General features: G+C 43.0%; 2 protein-coding genes across 3 annotated transcripts in view; both read left to right on the forward strand.

Moving 5' to 3' along the window:
- The window catches only part of APBB3 (amyloid beta precursor protein binding family B member 3), a 38,024-nt gene extending 35,261 nt beyond the window's left edge, over nucleotides 1-2,763 (forward strand). For both annotated transcript variants that reach the window (XM_061634404.1, XM_061634468.1), the window contains exons 11-12: nucleotides 71-259; nucleotides 1,222-2,763. In XM_061634404.1, the coding sequence (XP_061490388.1) occupies nucleotides 71-259; nucleotides 1,222-1,455 (423 nt within the window). In that variant the 3' untranslated portion in view covers nucleotides 1,456-2,763. The remainder of the gene's footprint in view (nucleotides 1-70; nucleotides 260-1,221) is intronic.
- Nucleotides 2,764-6,507: 3,744 nt separating this feature from the next.
- On the forward strand, nucleotides 6,508-15,052 carry SRA1 (steroid receptor RNA activator 1). Its single transcript, XM_061586851.1, has 5 exons — nucleotides 6,508-6,831; nucleotides 6,925-7,116; nucleotides 8,507-8,715; nucleotides 10,048-10,156; nucleotides 10,430-15,052. The coding sequence occupies exons 1-5, from the start codon at nucleotides 6,807-6,809 to the stop codon at nucleotides 10,624-10,626; spliced, it is 732 nt and encodes a 243-aa protein (XP_061442835.1). The 5' UTR covers nucleotides 6,508-6,806; the 3' UTR covers nucleotides 10,627-15,052.
- The last annotated feature ends 4,164 nt before the right edge of the window (nucleotides 15,053-19,216 follow it).

A 19,216-nucleotide genomic window follows, 5' to 3' on the forward strand; every position in this document is an offset into this window, starting at 1 on the left:
GCAACAAGAATGCTGGTCTGGATGCACCCTTACTCTAATCTGACTGAATTATTTTGTGTTCTTTGTTTAGGCTGAGGAAGAGAATGACACTTGCATCTGGGAATGCCAGGTCCGCTATGTGACTTTTATTGGTATTGGGAAAGATGCCCACACATTTGCACTAATCACTGACATGGGCCAACAACGTTTCCAGTGCACAGCTTTTTGGTGTGAGCCAGATGCCGGCACCATCTCGGAAGCAGTACAGGCTGCATGCATGGTAAATGCCAAGTCATTTAAGCAGGTCTGCGTATAATTTAATATCTTTCACATCTAGGCCTGACCTGCTGATCATCTGATCCCATTTATGAACCCATGAATGCACCCATTTATTTATTTATTTAGTACATTTATATCCCTTACAGCACAGTGGGGAGGAGAGCCTGGCTGAGAGTCCAGAGTCTGTCAGTTCAAATCCCCGCTCGTGCCTTCTGGGTGTCAAGGGCCAGCTAAAGATCACCCCCACAGTGAGTGGCTCAGGGGTTACGTGCCCTGCCACCTGTGCAGCCGTGGGCAAGCTGCACAGTCCCAAGGAGCCCAGTTGCCCCCCAGCTGGCAGTTGCAGACAAGGAAGGGGCTGGCTTGTGCAGCTGTGGCAAGATGAGCCAGCTGGGGAGGACTAGCCTCAGAGAGAGGCACTGGTAAACCCCCTCTGAATACCGTTTACCAGGAAAACCCTATTCATAGGGTAGCCATAAGTCGAGATCGACTTGAAAGTAGTCCGTTTCCATTTTTATTTCCATCATAGGATTCAAAGTGGCATACATAAAGTTTCCAGGCACTTTTTCTTCCAGACATTGATGAGGCTCAGGCACTGCTTAGCTTCTGCAAGGTGGCTGCATCATTTGCAAGGCCTCTTAGCCATCCTTGCGCACTTTGAGCTTCAGAGTGGACCACTCTCACTCCCTGTTCAAAACCCTAGTTTGCTATCCGAGCCCTCCACAGTTTCAAAGCACCTGATGCTGGGATCATACGTCAAAGGTTCTCATCTGTGCACTGTAAACACTGATGGCATTGAAGCCTTCATATATATGAATGGATAAGACTGTTGCAATCTTGGTAAACTACAACACAGACTGAAATAATTTATAACCAGGCAAGAACTAGAGTCAGTAACCATCAGGTTTTTGTAAGCTTTACACTCTGTAAATCCATCATGATTTACTTATTGTTTTTTGGTAGGTCCAGTATCAGAAGTGCTTAGTGGCTTCTACATCGCGAATGAGACCAAAAAGTGGTTCACGCTCCATCCTGAAGATGAAAAGGACAGTGTCAATGGACTCATCAGTGTGCCCATTTCCTGTCACAGGGCACTCCCTGCAGAAAAATAGCAGTGGGGCCACTACACGCAAGAGGGGGGTATTCTCATTCTTTGAAGCATTCCGCCAAAAACATTCCCTGCTACACACTCCTTAGCCCAAAAGATATATGAGATAAGAGATGGTGGGGCCCACATGATACTGAACAGTGGCCTTCCTCTGATGTCCAGGTTCAGAATGTAAATAGTGTAATGTTGTCTGTTGACTCTTTCATTGAAACTAAGAGCCAACAGATCCAAGCAAGTCTGGCCCCCAAGGGAGGACTGCAGCTGATTCTGGACACGCTATACATAGTTTTGTTAGCCCTTTGCCATGTATATGCTGTGAAAAGAAAGCAAGGTTGTTTTGGGGGAAGAGGAAAAAATGCTGCACATAAATGTTTGATAATGTTCCTTGGCATGTGGAGCGGCAGCATCAAATGCGCCACACAGGCTTAAAACCTTGTTCCTGCTGACCAGGTGGTTTACGGAACAGGGCAGAGCAGGCATGTCAGCTTCTTAAGGCAGTAGCTCCACTTGATTTTATGTAGTGAATGCTGTGAGTGCCTCCACCCTTCCTTCCCCAGCTGTAGCATGAATGCTTGGTATCTGAAACCCAAGTGCAGGCCCAGTAAAAGGAAGCAATCTTGCAACTCTAGGCAGGCCATGGAGCAGGTACTTGTGTTCATCTGAGGCAGCGAACAGATGTCTGTGAGCCTCTAGATTTATCAGACACTCACACAGACAAACATTTCCCTTGAAAAAGTTACAAATAATCTACTCTTTCTGAATCCATGCATGGAGCCATAGACGCTGTACCATCAATGTCACCACATGATTACCCCTTTATAATATAACTGAGAATGGTAGAGGCCTGCAATATGACTTCTGATCATGTTTGAGCAACAATCCTTCCGAAACACACCAGTGACCATAATTAAGCCTAGGATAATCAAATGGCGCACATAGATCCAGCGCTCACTAGCAAAATGTCTGTTATGTGTGTGTGTGTGCGTGCGAGTGTGTGTGTGCTTGTGTGTGTGTGGCACCAGCACTCATGACTGTCCTAATAACAACACCAGCGTGCCTAGTCAGGCACTTGGATTGGGAACAACCAATCAATCAGACCAGACAATCACTGTATGGCGCAATGCCGGCGGGCAACTCCAACAGTCACAAGTGATTGACGCTTGTGAGAAGTAGGCAGGGGAGAATATAAGGCTGCCTGTGGATTTTTAAAAAGTGTATAAATACTGAGAGCCTATTGCACCAACATCGGCAAAAGTAACTGCTGGGTCCTGTTTTATCTGTGTCTAGAAATGAGGAGTGAGGCTGGTGAGAAGAAAGGGGAGAGCTCCAAGTATATTACCTTCTTTTGTGTTTTGGGCCTCATGTAACCCGTCATCTTTATCTTATTTATAACTAGCCCTGGATTAAGATAGACTCAAGTCTACCTCAGTAATACTTTGTATCTGATCATTTGTGCAAATAAATTACAAATATTGGAAGAGAACTAGATTTGCTTCATCTTTGGTCTCCACTTTCAGGTAATTTGATTGGTGTTGGAATGAGTTGCTGACATGAATGGGAAAATGATTGAATTCCCTTGTCATTAATTTGGGGTGCTGTATCAGTGACACAAAGTGACACCCATACCTTAAAATTTTAAAAACTAAAATTCTTAGTGATTCAGATGCAACACTGTATCTACCTACAACACATAACAAGGATTTTGGAATGAAGGAAACATTTATCATCATTCACAGAGGACTCAGGGAAAAGCGTATACAATTCTAAGATTCACCCAGGAGCACAAGTAAATTGCACTCCTGCGAGAGAATACAATAGCCCATTTTTAAAGTAATAGTTGTGTGTCCAAATGGACACCTGGTGGACTCAAATGGACATATTAAGTGTAATCAATGAACCAAGTTTAGATTGGAAGCCACTGAAACATTGACTGGAGAAATGAAATTTGATAAAAACAGTAGAATATAGGGGCACATTAAACAATAATTTGTAGCAGGCTGGCGCCAGGCATGACTACGCCCTTGGGCACCAGCTTGCTCCAGGCCTGCAGAGACCGCCTGCCAGTCCCACCAAGCTCTCCTGTTGCTGTGAATGCCATGCGTGCATGCCTACCATCAACCAAGATGGTGGCAGGGACGTCAGCCCTTAGGGAAGCCCCTGCTGCCATCTTAGTTGATGATAGGCATGTGCGTGCAGTGCACATGACGTTCACAGCAATGGAAGAGGTAGGTGGAGCATGTGTGTGGGCTTATTGTAGCCCATGCTATCTGTGCCTGAAAGTTCCCTCTCCTCAATCTATGGCAGAGTTGGGAGCTGCTGCCACTGCAGATCATGGAACAGGAGCACTACCCTCCCACCCTAAGGAAAGGCTGTTCAGGGGCCCTTCTGGGCTGCATGAGCCCTTGGCCAATGCTTGACCTGGCCACCCTCTGGTGCAGGCCCTGACTCTTAGGGTTATTATAAACTACAAGTCTTTCTGAAAAATTCCTTAACAAATCTCTCTCCCTGTATACTGTGATGTCTGGTTCTCTATATTTTCATTCTTTTTTTCATAATAATTCTGCTAAAGCAGGACATGGATCATACGCAACAGTTTTTAATTTTAATTTGCTTTTAATTCATGCAATTACTGATGGGTGGGCAGGCTAGTAAGAATTTTGCTAGGCTGGTAACTTGTATAAATGCATTTGCAAGGCTGTATTCACTCCCCCCTTTTAAAAAAAAGTTTGAACCACTTTTGCCTCAATCCAAATTTCAGGGTTTGTACATGGTAGAGGGGCTTCCATGTGCAAGCCATATGAATGAAAAAATGGACACCCAATGACAATTCTTTTAAAAATGCATTGATAGCCCCCAATATAAATTAATTCTGGATGATAGGAAAGTGAAGTGTAAAGTGCGGATACAAAGAAAGATGCCAGCCTCTAGATCTCTATATGGTAGATACATCAGCTACGCCAGTACTAAGGACTGAAGGCCCTAGACACAGTAAAGATCACAATGACAGCACTGACTGACAAATATAGCAGTGTTTAATGACACTGTTCACAAATGGATGGCAGTGCATTTATTTAGTGTTTTATTGGATGACCAGTCCAGATACTAGCAGAGCAAATTCTAAGAAAATGGCATCAAACACACCACCTTATATACAAACTTCAAAAGATAGCACTTCAAAAGACTTCCCTTTGGCATATCATCTCCACAAGACATCATCCAAAGCAAATTAATGAAATTTAAAGGGTCTGGAGGATGTAAAAAGCATAGCTGATAATGTTCCAATACATGCACTTTCTAGAGATCAGCACAAAAAAACTACAGACAAAGGGCAGTGAGAACAACCTAAAGCTAAACACCAACACAATGCAAATTGGAATGGAGCAAGAGAAACAGCGTGGTCATATCCTAGGAAGGGGAACAGAGTCTAAGTAGAAGCAATACAATTATTACAGACACCATCATCCCAGAAGCTGAAAATTATCCCAGTGATGGTGACCTACTTGTCAAGACACGTACAAAGATTGGCAGACATCCTGGCATCTTCATGAGTTGGGGGGAGGGGACACAGAATAGCCTTGGGTTAGCAACCTGGTCAAAATTTTCCAAAACATTATAAGCTGTTAGGGGTTTGAGAAGGCCAATTCCGCCCCTGGGGAAGCCCTATTTCTGCTTCAGAAGGGAGCGGCTAATTCTCAGAGCCACCGTAGGTCCAGTAGAAAAACAAGGCAGCAGGACAGTGTGGCAGAAAGAGCTGAGAAGCACAGGAAGTTATATATTCCACTACATGCAATCTATATCACCCAGTGAGAAGGACCCTATCTTCGGGGAGGACCTGTTTCTGCTTTAAGAGGTGCGACAGCCGCTGATGGACAGCTATTGGGAGGCTGACTCCAGCATGGGTGATACTCTTCTGACTCAGTAGTTCAAAGTTTTGAAACTGCTCCCTCAAGTTAGGCAGTAGGTTGGAACTGGTGCTGGTGAGACTGGCACAAGAAGTTATTTGAATAGCTATAGTTTCTGGCACAAAGGGAGGATGTGATTTGCTCCTGGTGAGAACACAGACGGACAGTGTCTGTAGGATTCTGCTGGGATGGAACAGCATGGATTATATTTTTCATGGAATATAATTATAACCATCCCTTTGTAATCTTACTCTTGACAGAACCTTTAGAACAGATTTATATTTATTTGCCCTTACCTTTGCTTTTAAACTTCCTTTTAATTTTGTTGGTTGCAAAATTGGGGGAGCTCAATAGATTTGGTTGAGGGTCCCAGGAAGAGGGGTCTCACCCAGGAAAATATGGTGGCCGGATGTATTAGACAATATGGGTTATTCTGCTTTCTGGTCATTTCTCCAGCCTTGGTGATTCTGGTAACCATATGGACAACCTTTCAGATTTGCAAGTGCTGCTTTTCTATGCCAAGAAAGATGACTGTGATCAAGGACTAGATCCTGGGGGGATGTGTCAGTCTGGCACTGGATAAAGTAGGGAGGAACGAACCTCTCCCACATGTGTCCTTGAGGGTGGGGAGGTGAAGCTGTTGTGCTTCATCAGGATTCTGTATCCTTAAAGATAGCTCAGAAACTGTAACTTGTACAAAAATTCAGCTGCCAAAATGTTGGTTTATATACAGTGATCAGAACTTACTACTCTAGCCACAAAGGTAAGAATGGAACCTTTTTCATTTCTGGCCTCTCTAAAGAGTGAAGGACCACGTTGACCCATCTAAATGTGCTCAAACCTTTTCTACTGGAGATACTGCAGATGAGCACCAGGGATAGGGCATTTTTGGTGATGACACCACAGTGATGGAATGACCTCCTTTCAGTCAGGCTGTAAAACCTTTTTTGTTTAGGAATACATTTGATCAATAACTTCTACCTGCTAATGTCACTTGTTTTCAATGGGGTTTACTCCCAGGAAGGCGACCTTTTAATGGTTGTATTACTGTTTTTTGTATGCTACTTTAAATGCATTTGTATATTTAAAAAGGGCAAAAAAATTAGATGAAATAAATCCATCTTAACCCTGCTTTCTCCCCTCCCCCTTGAAGGGACACTTTTACATCCCAGCCTCATTTCTCTGAAAATCTGGTATGCGGAAGAAACACAGTCTTCCCACCACCTCAGGAACCCACCGAGTACTCAGCAACCTTTACCTTGGCCGTGGTTGGCCTCATTTCCCTACCAAACTATGGGGCCTACTTCTAATTAAACTCCTGCTTAGGGCCAGGTAGCGGAGGAAAGAAGGCGGGCGAGCCGACCAACCCTCCAGCTAGCCAGCCTGTTTGCCAGACTTGCTTATTCATCAGCAAGTGACGCTCTGTCTCTGGGGAGGGCCGGGCACCGCAACGATGGTGTATCCGGGCCCTGCGCTGTCAGGCTCGGGTCCGCCACGTCATACAGCGCGAGTCTACTTGAGGCGGAAGTGACGCGACCATGGCGGAGCGGTATGTCAAGCCGGGTAAGGAGCATCGAAGTCGCGGAGATTGCTTCTTAAGGGATAAGCGGAGGGAATGAGTCTAACAACAGGCGTGTCGTCTTTTCCCCTCCCCAGGGAACCGGGAGCGCGGCTGGAACGACCCCCCTCAGTTCTCGTACGGGCTGCAGCAGCAGCAGCTCCAGGCGACTCGTGGCGGAGGCGGCGGGGCCAAGCGAGGGCTGCTCACACGACGCGTAGCAGCAACAGCAGCGGGAGTAGACGGAGCGCCGCCGCCGCCGCCGCCGCCTCGCACTTCCCACGCCTCAGGTGGGGAGCCGCTCGGAAAGCGCTGCCCCGCGGTCTCTTCCACCCGCAGCCAACCTCAGCCGTGCCTCCAGGCGCATCGGTCCTGCTTGAGAGGCTGTGGCAGTCCCGCTGGCTATTTTTTAATTGATTTTATCCGTAGAATCATACAAACTTTAAAAAAAAATCAGTTCCAGAGACTAACCATAAGTCACACGGGGATTATAAAGTGCAGAATAAAAATAAGTGTCGCTACTGTTACCACAGCATAAACAAATAACTATGGGTTCCACAAAGTAGCATACTGAGATGGTAGCATTACATCGTGCATTTTCTTATTCTCATACATTACAAAATCAAACCATTTTGATCCAAAGCTTTTTTTTTTGTTTTGCTTGGAGAAAGTTGTGACCTGCTGATATGTACTCTGCATAGAATCACACACTCTTTGATAGTGGTTTCCCGAAAGATACATATTTTAAAATATTATTCTGTGCAACATGCAATTGCGTATCAAACCTGATTTTTAAAGTGATCCACAGATATTCTTCAGAAAAACCTGTCATCCTCTGAGGGCTAGCTGATTTTGATTTGGGAATTGTTGTTTTTTGTGTAATGTGTTCTAAGGATTGTGCTTGCATAGATCCTGAGGGTGGTTACTGAGCAGCCCAGAAACTGATTAATGGCGTCAGTTTCTAAGGGGTGGGTCTTCAGACTGAAAATATGTTTGCTTGCCTGTTTTTGAGGCTCAAGATTAGATTTTCTCTTTGTACCATACACTGAATATATATACTAGATCATAAGAAGAGCCTGCTGGATCAGGCCAGTGGCCCATCTAGTCCAGCATCCTGTTCTCACAGTGGCCAACCAGGTGCCTGAGGGAAGCCCGCAAGCAGGACCCGAGTGCAAGAACACTCTCCCCTCCTGAGGCTTCTGGCAACTGGTTTTCAGAAGCATGCTGCCTCTGACTAGGGTGGCAGAGCACAGCCATCATGGCTAGTAGCCATTGATAGCCCTGTCCTCCATGAATTTGTCTAATCTTCTTTTAAAGCCGTCCAAGCTGGTGGCCATTACTGCATCTTGTGGGAGCAAATTCCATAGTTTAACTATGCGCTGAGTAAAGAAGTACTTCCTTTTGTCTGTCCTGAATCTTCCAACATTCAGCTTCTTTGAATGTCCATGAGTTCTAGTATTATGAGAGAGGGAGAAGAACTTTTCTCTGTCCACTTTCTCAGTGCCATGCATAATTTTATACACTTCTATCATGTCTCCTCTGACCCGCCTTTTCTCTAAACTAAAAAGCCCCAAATGCTGCAACCTTTCCTCGTAAGGGAGTCGCTCCATCCCCTTGATCATTCTGGTTGCCCTCTTCTGAACCTTTCTCATGCCTTTCTCCCCTGGCTTTTGTTTTTAGCACCTGGTTCCGAAAGTGCTACTTTCTCACCCAAGTTGCCAACTGTTCCCCCGCCACCTGTGGGCTTCCCTCATTGTGGTTTACCAGGCCCTTCTGTGAGGGCAGATGCCACAAAACCACTTACCACTGAGGCTGAAGAGGACTGCCATGTGGAGGATGTTCTTTCCCTGTTGAATGAGGCTCTGGACGACTGCAGGAGATCTGTGATGGTGAGCTGGAGTTACAGGCCTTTTCAGAGTTTCCCCATTTTATTTTGGAGGGAAAAAAGTTCTTGTGCCTCTGTATAAGCAGTTGTTGTCTGCTTCCTTGCACTGAAGGGACTAGTTGACTAACTAGAGCAAAAGCCCCTAATCTTTCTGGGTCTAGGGGGCACATTTGGAAGTCTAAGAAACAAACAGCCAAAGGAGGAAAAAACAAACAAGCAACCCCCCCCCGCCAAATAAAAGACACACCAGGCAAAAATACCCCATGTAGAGGCCAGAAGCATTCTGGGGAAAGATATGCAAGACAATAGAGTGGGTTGATGCCTGCACTTTGTTTTCTAGCCAGCTCAGTGCCACTGTGCATGTGCACACGTGCATGCACACAGATGAGGAGCCAAATACCTTTAAAAAAAAGATGAGGGGCAGAGGCCGTTCGGTATCTGAGCGCATCCTGGTGCCCTTGGTGTCAGACCTAGAGCTAGAGGAAGTCCACTGTTCTTGGATTTCTGAGTCATGAGTACAGAAGATGACATTGTAGGGTATTGCCCAGGCTTGCATGTGTTCAGAATCTCAAAATTTTAGAAGCAGCACATTTCTAGCCTTTGCAGCTGTGCAGAGACCTCTGGAGTTCTATGGGCATAAGCTCTGTATTGAGAATTTGAGAAGTGTCTGAGGCATATTAAGAATCTAGCACAGGCATGGGGAACCTATGGCCCTCCAGGATGTTGTTGTACTACAAATCCCATCAGACTCAGCCAGCATGGACAGTGATCAGGGATGAAAGGAGCTGTCGTTCAGTAACATCTGGAGGAGCAAAAATATTCATATTCCAAATTCTGGCTTCTTATAATTAGACTTTTATTTTAAGTGTAACATCTCACATGAAATGGTTTTGACTTTCTTGGTTGGAGGTACACGTAGGTCTAGATTTTCTTTATAATCAGGACTCTATTCATGTGAATTTTATGCAAGGAAGAATTGATTAAAATGGCAGGTAATATTGAAAAGGTGGCATCCAGCAAGACTGGAAAAATAGATGGCTTAGTTCGACATCACACTTCATAATAGTTTGGCATGATGTCTGCATTGGCAAACCTTAAGTATTGCTGTACCTCCAGAAGCTAGAGTGAAATGATCAGACTGAGAGGGTGGAAAATGAAAGCAGGCAAACAGCTCTAAATCAGGGTTTGCTTTTTTATTTGTTAGCTCAGAGTGAGCTACTGAGGGCTTTTGCCATTCTCTTTCCTCAGGAAAGTGGAACTTTTGCTGTGGTGAGAAGTTATAAATACAGCCCATGGGAGAGGTGCTTATTAGTGAGAATGATGTTTCTCTTTTCAGAAACAGGTTTGTGATGATATCAGCAAGCGCCTGGTAATCCTGCAGCAGATGTGGGCACAAGGCAAACTCTCTGTTCCTGTGAGAAAGGGAATGGAGATCCTTACACAAGGTAAGTAAGTACCCAAGTTCAAGGCTTGGTGCTCTGCTGCAAGATTTCTTTTCTGACCTTTAACCTACATCTTATGGCCACCCTTCATAATTCCTGTGCCAGAAGCACTGCTGCAATAGAATTAGCTCACAGTCCATGTGTGTGGCAGGTGGAGTAGTATACATCTGCGTTTCTTAGCTGGTTCTTTAGTGAGTGATTTGGGGGAGAGCAGATGAATTGGGCCACTTTTTCACTACCTTTTGCACTTCTGAAGCGCTTTCTTGTTCCTTTCAGAGCTCAAGAGTCAGCACTGGGATGTGGCTGATGAGATCCATCGCTCACTAATGGTGGACCATGTCACTGAAGTAAGCCAGTGGATGGTTGGAGTCAAAAGGCTCATTGCAGAAACAAGGAACTTGCCTACAGAGGATCTAGCCACAGTAGAGTCTGAGCAAAAAGTTGAAACCTCGTTGGAGCCAGAATGCCAGTAAAATTAGGCTGAGCCTAGGGAGTTGGCATTATAAAGCTGGGCTCACTGGGGATTGATTTCTTAAGCAGCAGAGAAGCTGTTTATCTCCTAAGCACTGGCAAACTACTGGAGTTAGTTTTTGCCACTGTGACCCAACCTTAATCAAGGAGAATGTCTCAGGTTGGCTGGAGGACTCTGGGCAGCTTTCTGAAATCAGTTAACAGTTAAAAATGCCAACCTTTTCTGCACTTGGTACAAAATGGAAGAAAGTGGCTTGATAATACAATTTCAATACAACTGTTTCAGGAACTATTTATCACTGTATAATTAAAAGTTCATACTGACATATGTGGTATTGAAACTAAGAGCTTGAACCTATAGCTATTGCAAAGTCCTGTTCCTGAGTTTTTTCCAGGATGGATTAGGATAGGCTCCTGGTCTTCATGTACCCTGTATCTTCATTCAAACCTTTCCAGCTTGTTGGTTGGGAAATATGGACTGTGTGAAAGGGTGGTCTCAAGGTGTTGCATTTCTACCAAAATGAGAGGATGAAGGTTCAGCATTTAAAAAAAGGAACATTTTTTTTACTGCAGTGTCTTCATTATAGAAAAGACATTGTGCTGCTGCATTTTTTTCACTGTGACCCTCTACTGACTTCTATTCAGTCATTTGCCTCTGGTGTTCTTTCTCCATGCCCTTAGGGCAGCAGATGGAGGATAATGGTGACACTTGCTGTGTGCCCTGCTTCTTTTATTCTTAAATATTGCAGTTTAATACTAAAAGTAGTTTGACCTTTGTGATAACTATTGAAGGTAATATAAAAATCCATTAACAAAGTTTCATTATCCCATGGGTGGATGGGTGGGTAGAGTTGGCTGCATTCAGCAAGAATCCGTCCGGTCTGCTGGCAGCATTTCCCTCTGCTGTCTTGAGCCCCTGGTTGTATACAACACATCAGTGTGTGTGATTTACTGCCCCCCCCCAGTCAGCTAATTGTGTGTTAGTAAGTGAAAGGTGACAGAGGAGGCAGATATCTGTAACATAAACTATCAGCACAAAATAATTAAAAACAAGTTAAAGCTTATGATGTTACCTTTATATTGCTAATTGTTAGAATCTGTCTAGTAAGTCTTGTACCTTAACTTGTATAATTGACATATTAAACCAGTTCCTAGCTTCCAGCTCTTGGCCACAAGTGGGTTTCTGCAATGTCTTGCTGTACCCATGCATAATAGCAGCTGGGAGAAGCTAATGACACCTAACAGTCTCCATCCTCTATCTGGGCTGTACTGGGACAATGCCATTTCACATTCTACACGTTGGCCTGACTCTCGCATCATGCTAAGCCAAACCATGGTTTATCATGAGCGTGTGAGCTCCAGAAGAGGATATTTGGGTCACTTTGCTCCTCCATCATACTGAGCTAAGCCATAATTTGGCTTAGCGTGTCATCTGACATGGTTTAGCTCTCTCCAGAATGACCTGTGAGTTGTTACTATGTAACTATTCTTTTGTTCCTCATATATCTAATCTTCGGTGTTCCAGGGAGGGAACTAAAGTGTGAGGATAACCTTCCAACAGATATATAAGAGCAACAAGCCATTCCTATTCAGAAACATTTAACATTGAAAAACATTACCCAAGCCATTGTAGTCAGTGATTTACTTACCAATGGTTTGCATTCAACTGCCCTGCCTTAGGCTGGGAGTACCTGGGAGTAAGTCCTATTGAACTCAATGGAGCTTACTTTTGAGTAGACATGTATTGGACTGCAGCCTTAGTCTCTTACCTGCTAAAGGGAATTTGCTCACCAAACATGCTGTCGAAAGAGAGTCAAACTAACCATTGCAAGGCAGTGTAGGGGTTAGACAGAGTATGGGACAAGGATTCAAATCTTCACTCAGCTATGAAGCTCCATTCATAGTCTACTAGCTCTAATTTACCCATAGGGCTGAGAGATTAAAAAATTAAAATAAAAAATAAAAGAGTGTTGGTTGGGAGCTGGGAGGAAACACAGGAGATAATTGCACATAAAAAAATAAAAATCTGCTAGAATCCTATTGTGGTTTGTTTTCAATGTTAAAAAGGTCTTACTCTTTCTATAAAATACAAATATGGACATACCAATCTATTAAAATATTCTGCTGAGATCATACTGCATGTGAACCCTGCATTTGGAAAGGTTGGTGGCCACAGAGAAGGGCCTTTTCCGTGATGGCTCTCCGACTTTAGAACAGTTTTCCTAATTTCTCAGTATAGGCTCCATACTGAAAGCTGCTCCCCAGGATTCAGACAGGGTGCTTTCCCAGTCTTATCTACAAATGCTGGGGATTGAACCTAGGACCTTCTGCATGGAGTGTGCTCTACCAACGAACTATAGTCCTTTCCCAAGTTAAGTTTAGTTGCCAATAAAAACTCTTTGTTTGCTCAGGCTTTTGGCAGCATTACATTTTTGTATACTGGTAATTGGTTCTTAATTTGCATGATTTTGAATTTTAATGGATTAACAACAATCTTGGAGTCCTATCTTAGAAAGGTCCGATAACAAAGATAACAGGAAACTTTCCAATATAAAATACCAATGCATATGCATATTTAAGATACAGTTTAAATAGAAAACTGAATGTTAAAGATACATACCAGGAACGAAACCAAACCAAAGGACTTGGAAAGCTAGTATTCCCATTCTGAGGTGTACCCATATTGGTTTCAAAATCCACATCAGGACCAGTCCTTCCCTACTGCTGGTTAGAGAGATCAGGGATGTTGTTTCTCAAATCATAACTTCACACAAAGCTAGGAAATCAAATCAGCAAGCAGGTTAAAATTAATCTGAGCAATCTGAACAAATGCATTAACATTTAAGCAAAACCTGCTTTATGCTTTGATGTGAAAACCCCAAGTAGTAGTTTCCTTTCGAAGGGATACAAGGGCATTGTTAAGTGTTTGTTTCATCCAGTTGGAAAAGGGGTTCATTCTTTTCTCCAAGAAGGTAGAATGTTCCTAAAGTATCAAGGGAACTTGTGACAGACCTACACTTTACAATAAACCTCTTGTGGAACACAAGCTGCCACCCTGAAATATTGACAGTTAAAACTAAGCTCTGAAGGGAACAATAGTGATGTCTTTTTTTTTCAGCTGGTGGGCTATGATCCAAAACTGGTTCATGATGAACTTTTTCATCAATGATCTGGTGGTGTGGCTGAGCTGTAAGGTGGCAAATGACATGTCAAAAATGTTAAAAATGCAAAGACCTCCACAAAAAGACCTCCACTGTGTAAATGGATAACAATGAGGCTCAATATATGTAAGAGTGTAAATAAAATAATGCAAAAGGGGGTGAGGTGGGGTCTCTTGAGTAGGGCAGCCAAGGACCTTTATAGGTTCAGAGATTTTTATGTTAGTGCAAGGTGACCAGAAGAGCTATGTGAAATTCTAGAAGATACAGATTATGACTGACTAGAACCTAGGTCAGTACCTTCATTGTAAATAAGCGTATAAGTGCAGGGAAAATGACTTAACTGCCTTTGAGCTTATGATTTTAACCCAGGGGGCAAGTTTCCCAAATTTATAGATTTTTGGCAGGGCTAGACTTGGGCAGCCTGACCGGTCTTCAAGGATGGTGGGGAAAGGATTTAGGTACTGCAACAGAGTCCTCAGACTGGGGAAAAACCTGGTCCTCAGTCCTAACCTGCTGAATCTCAGCCCACACCCACCAGACTTTATTAAAAATAGCCTTCAGATGGTACCTCTTACACCTGTAACACTATCTCACATAAACACATCTTTCCCTACTATGCTAGAGATGCAGAAAATAAAAGGCATGTATTTTCACCTCTGGTGGGAGTGTCAGAAAATAGCACAATTTTGGGAACTAGTATTTGCAGAAATCTGATCACAAAACAAACCTTGAGTCCAATACTCACCCTTGTCTCTTTTGGGAATTTGGAACAGCTCCAATACTAATGGTAACAGTAAAATGCTAATAGCAAGATACAAGAGATATTTAGGTGTAAGCAAAGAATGATATATGACCAAATATGGATTCTGGCCCTAGCAGAAAAACTGACCTATAAACTCAGATTAAGTAGAGGCCAAATTATTTGGAAAGACTTTATTTTTCATGTAAATGGTGAGCACAACACATGATCTCAGCACAATACACCAATATCCAGAACTCGAACCACCTCCCAGTACGGCAGATAATTTGGATAGTAAATGTGTTTTCCCAAAAGATCGCTGACTACTCATGTGTAAAGGTATACTTGTGAACTCTTATTGATAATCCAGTGCTATAGAATACTTCTGACTCACCTGTAATGTTTTAATTTATGGTTTTACAATTTGTTAATTATTGTCCAAGTGTATACAAATGACATTAGCTGTATTTTTCCATTTTGTATTCTGTTATATCTCATTTCATTTATTAAATAAAACTTTTTTAAAAATTGGGGGCGTGGCTAGCCTGCTGCCAAGATGGCTGCTTAACCCTGGATCTCGGAGATATTCCTCATTTCTTTTGTACTGCGGGGGATGATTGTCTATAGTTTTCATGGCCCGTGAGTAGCTTCGGTTGGGGGACTTAGAGGAGATCACAAATACTCTACTTTTAGTTCTCCTAGCTTTTAACATCCCTGTTCTGTTATGTTGCAACTTTTGACAGCTCGAAACTGAAATGGACACATTCAAAATGGTGACCAATAAAGTGAAGGCAGGAGAACTGTCAAAGGCCCCTGCTGAACTCTCTGGCAGATTTAGCTGCACAAATGCAACAAATGCAAATTAACCTTATGGAGAGTTGGCAAGCTGCTCTCAAACCCCTTGAACGGTTGTTTAAGGAGTTGACCACCCAAGTTGCACAAATCACTACAATTGCTGATGAAGCTTTTGAGCTGGCTTTAAGACAAACAATCAGAACAGACAAGTTAATGGATCAAGTACTAGATCTACAAATTAAACTGGAAGATCAGGCAGAATCTGCATATACCTTATTTATTAAATCTGTGACAGCAAGAGATTAATATGCAATAGCAAATAATACAAGTTCCCTCGATCCTATTGAATGCTTTCCTCATATTAAAAAACTAGATAGTTCCCTGTTCTTTAGATTGGTCAGGTTACCAGACTGGTTATGTCAGCATCCATAATCTCAAGCTGCTCCAAAAAAGCTGGTATTGCCAATTGAAGTTTCCTTTGATTTCAATAAGCAGATTTAAGCAGACTGCATGTCTGAAAATTGGTGGTGGTGGACAAATAGTGACTCACCCCTAATGATCCTTTTGCCATAAAGCCATGCAGCCTGTTTCAATTTACCTATTGAAATCAAAGGAATACATTGATTCCAATCAGGGTTTTGTGACAACCCCCCTCCCCCGGAATGCTTGCAAAGCCTCAGTCACTTTGAGCTAAGTACAGGATGTGTGTGCAATTTCATTTGATTTCATTAAATACTACTGCATGCTTAGTTCTAGGATTTGTCTATTAGCCCTTGGTAGCTCTCCAACCAACACTGCTTGAATGGTAACTGCAACTGAATATCATGTTCTGCATGCTAAGCAGAATGACCTTGCAGTTTCCAGAATTGTGAAAGCAAAATGCGCCCTTTTTGTTGGTACAACTAAGACAAGTGAGCCTTTGAACCAAAGGATCCCCACTTTCCTTTTCACTGTCTTCTGCTACCTGGACTCCCAGTTGTTTCTGGAAAGTGCTGTAGCTGCCTAGCCATTTATCTTTCCCCTAGCAGTCTGCGCCCAGTTTGAAGGCTGAGCAAATCCAGCAGTAGTGGATTATAATGGCATACCCCTACAGGATGTGGGCTGGAGCTGCTTGACACACTACTAATGCAAACCAACAGGCAAGGGTAGGACAGACTCCATCAGCATTAACCAATGCACAAGGTACAGCCAGTACACACTGAAAATGAGGGGAAAGAGAATGGCAGTGTCTCAGGCTCCCAAGGCTGGTTATACTCCACTCACTCATCCCTTACCAAGACTCTCTCAAGGGAGAAAATGTGCTGCTTTTGCTACCAGGGATTTGAGTCTTTGTTCTAAGTACACTCTGTAGGGCCCTCTCCCAGCTGAGTTTGCATATGCTGCAATCCTGGACATGTGTACCTGAAATTAAGGCAGCCAGAGAACATTTCCAACAGGGATTTTGGTGGGGTTGAGGTAAGGCAATAGATGGGCTTGAGCTTTTAAAAACATTTTTTCACTTCTAAAAACAGGCAAACATTTCCTGCACAAAATTTACACCTGTAATGGGTTAAGGTTCAAATCCTGCAAAATAGTATAGCAGTTTCTCAACTTTCATAATCACAGAATAGTAGAGTTGGAAGGGGCCTATAAGGCCATCAAGTCCAACCCCCTGCTCAATGCAGGAATCCAGATCAAAACATCCCCCAAAGATGGCTGTCCAGCTGCCTCTTGAATGCCTCGTGTTGGAGAGCCCACTAGCTCTCTAGGTAATTGGTTCCATTGTGATATGGCTCTAACAGTTAGGAAGTTTTTCCTGATGTCCAGGAACAGACTTTGTTCAGGCAGACTGGCAAAATTGTTTAAAAAGCTACTGGGGTGTATCTAGGAAATTGATATAATGGAAGGTGAACAGATTTGACAGCTAAGATCTTACTGCTGTAAAAAAAAGGGGGATCTCCTCCTTTGCCTTACATATTGCAGTATCTGGATTAACATAGTATTTATTGAGGATAAGGAAACTTGTTCATGCATTTCTTCACAGTTAAAAGGACTGTCTTGGGCTCTACAGCAGGGGGTGGGGAACTAACATTCTTACAGGCCAACCTTGGCCTTTCAGGGCGTCCAACTTGGCCCACAAGGCCATTTCCCCCAAATCACATTCACCTGTCCATCAGCTGACATCACGGGGGGGGGGGCTTTCAGTCCTGCTAGGTGCTGCTTAACCAATGCGTCCCCTGTGAAGACTGTGCTGGTAAAGCAGACCCTCTCTCCCACAGGTCAACTTTGACATATATCCTGCCCACCTATCAGTTACCTGATATAATCATGTCAAATGGGGCAGCATGGGGAGACATCTACATCTGGTCCCTTCGGCCAAAAGGATTGCCCACCTGTGCTCTAGAGTGTTGGAGCTGCGCAGGAAGATCTGAATTCAAAATGCTCTCTCAGTTATGAAGCTCATTAGATGACTGGGTAATTCATCTCTTGGCCTAACTTATCTCAGTGTTGTAAGAATTGAGAGTAAAAACGTGTGGGATACTTGTTTAAACAAATTTCATGTTGCACCAAAGGGAATTACCACATAGAATTCCAGATTCCCAGTTCTTCTCCACATCCAGACCATTTGGAGAACTTTCTGATTTATTTCCCTGCAAGAAATACTGGTGATTATTATATCTTGTGTCAAACATACAACACTAAAGATTCTCATGCACCACACTCATCATTGGCTATCACAAGACTTTTAGTGCACCACACGATACCACTGTTTTGCACCATTAAGCTGAAGAGCTGGCTTTTCCCTGGTCCGCACATAGTCTTTGCTGGTGGGCCACTTTATGAAGCAGATGGGAGCATGGCCTGCTGGCATACTCCATTTCTACAGAAATCCTTCTTTCGCTTCTGGGATACAAACTAGGGGAGAACCTGTTTTGGTCCATAAGCCACTAATAAAGTTGTCACTCAGCTTGTCATATCTTTGGGCTTAAAAGATATTGCCATTCAGATTCAAACAACTTTAAACACAGAAAACTAAATTATGATTGGCTGGTGTACCTTCCTGCCCAATAAAAGTTTTAAAGCATGGCTCTAAAAGAGGAACTTTTGGCTCTCCAGATGTTACTGAACTACAGCTCTCATCAGCTCCATCAAGCAGAGCTAATGGCCAAGGATGATGGAAGTTATAGTCCAGCAACATCTGGAGGGCCAAAGGTTCCCCACACCTGCTCTAAAATGTGACTTAGGGCACCAACATAGTGAAGTCACCTACCTCACATATGAGAAACATGGCTTTGGCATAGCGTCTTTTAATTCATCAAGTCCCATTCTTTAGAGCTGAAATCTTAGAACTCACCACGTTCAAAGATAACTAAATTTTAGTTCTGAGTTCTATACCCATTAAGTTGGGTATAGAAATTTTAGGCTGGTACAGACTTTTTGTATGAACTTAAACCTGAATGTGAAACAGATTTACAATAATGCATGGATCTATTAAAAAATAACTAAATTTGTTATCTGCAGTCTGTTGTTGATGTTTCGTTTGTTGTGTTTGTGAGATACTGGAATCTTTATTTAAAATATATTTTTTTAAAGCCTTAAATTTTTTTGAGTATCCATTTTAACACAACCTGGTAGACTGTGCCCAGTGAATAAAACTATCCTTAGCTGCAATATTAAAGGTAAAGTTACATGGCCCTCCTGTGTATTCAACATATTCTATCCTGACTTTCTAGCAAGTACCAGAACAGTTAATAGTAATGGAAACTGTGTTATATATAGGAGGACATTTCTCTAAAATGCTGAAAATGTATTAATTAAAATTAAACACTGACAGTTAACTATACAAAGGCACAAACTTCCAACGCTCAGAAAAATCTGTATTTCATTAAGATTACTACACAAAATCTTTAATGTTCA

The sequence above is a fragment of the Rhineura floridana genome, chromosome 1, assembly GCF_030035675.1.
Source record: "Rhineura floridana isolate rRhiFlo1 chromosome 1, rRhiFlo1.hap2, whole genome shotgun sequence".
Taxonomy (NCBI): domain Eukaryota; kingdom Metazoa; phylum Chordata; class Lepidosauria; order Squamata; family Rhineuridae; genus Rhineura; species Rhineura floridana.

Coding starts and splice junctions, on each gene's coding strand:
- SRA1 (XM_061586851.1), top strand. CDS start 6,807: ATGGCGGAGCGGTATGTCAAGCCGG. Junction 8,716..10,047: donor ACTGCAGGAGATCTGTGATG/GTGAGCTGGAGT, acceptor TTCTCTTTTCAG/AAACAGGTTTGTGATGATAT. Junction 10,157..10,429: donor AATGGAGATCCTTACACAAG/GTAAGTAAGTAC, acceptor TGTTCCTTTCAG/AGCTCAAGAGTCAGCACTGG.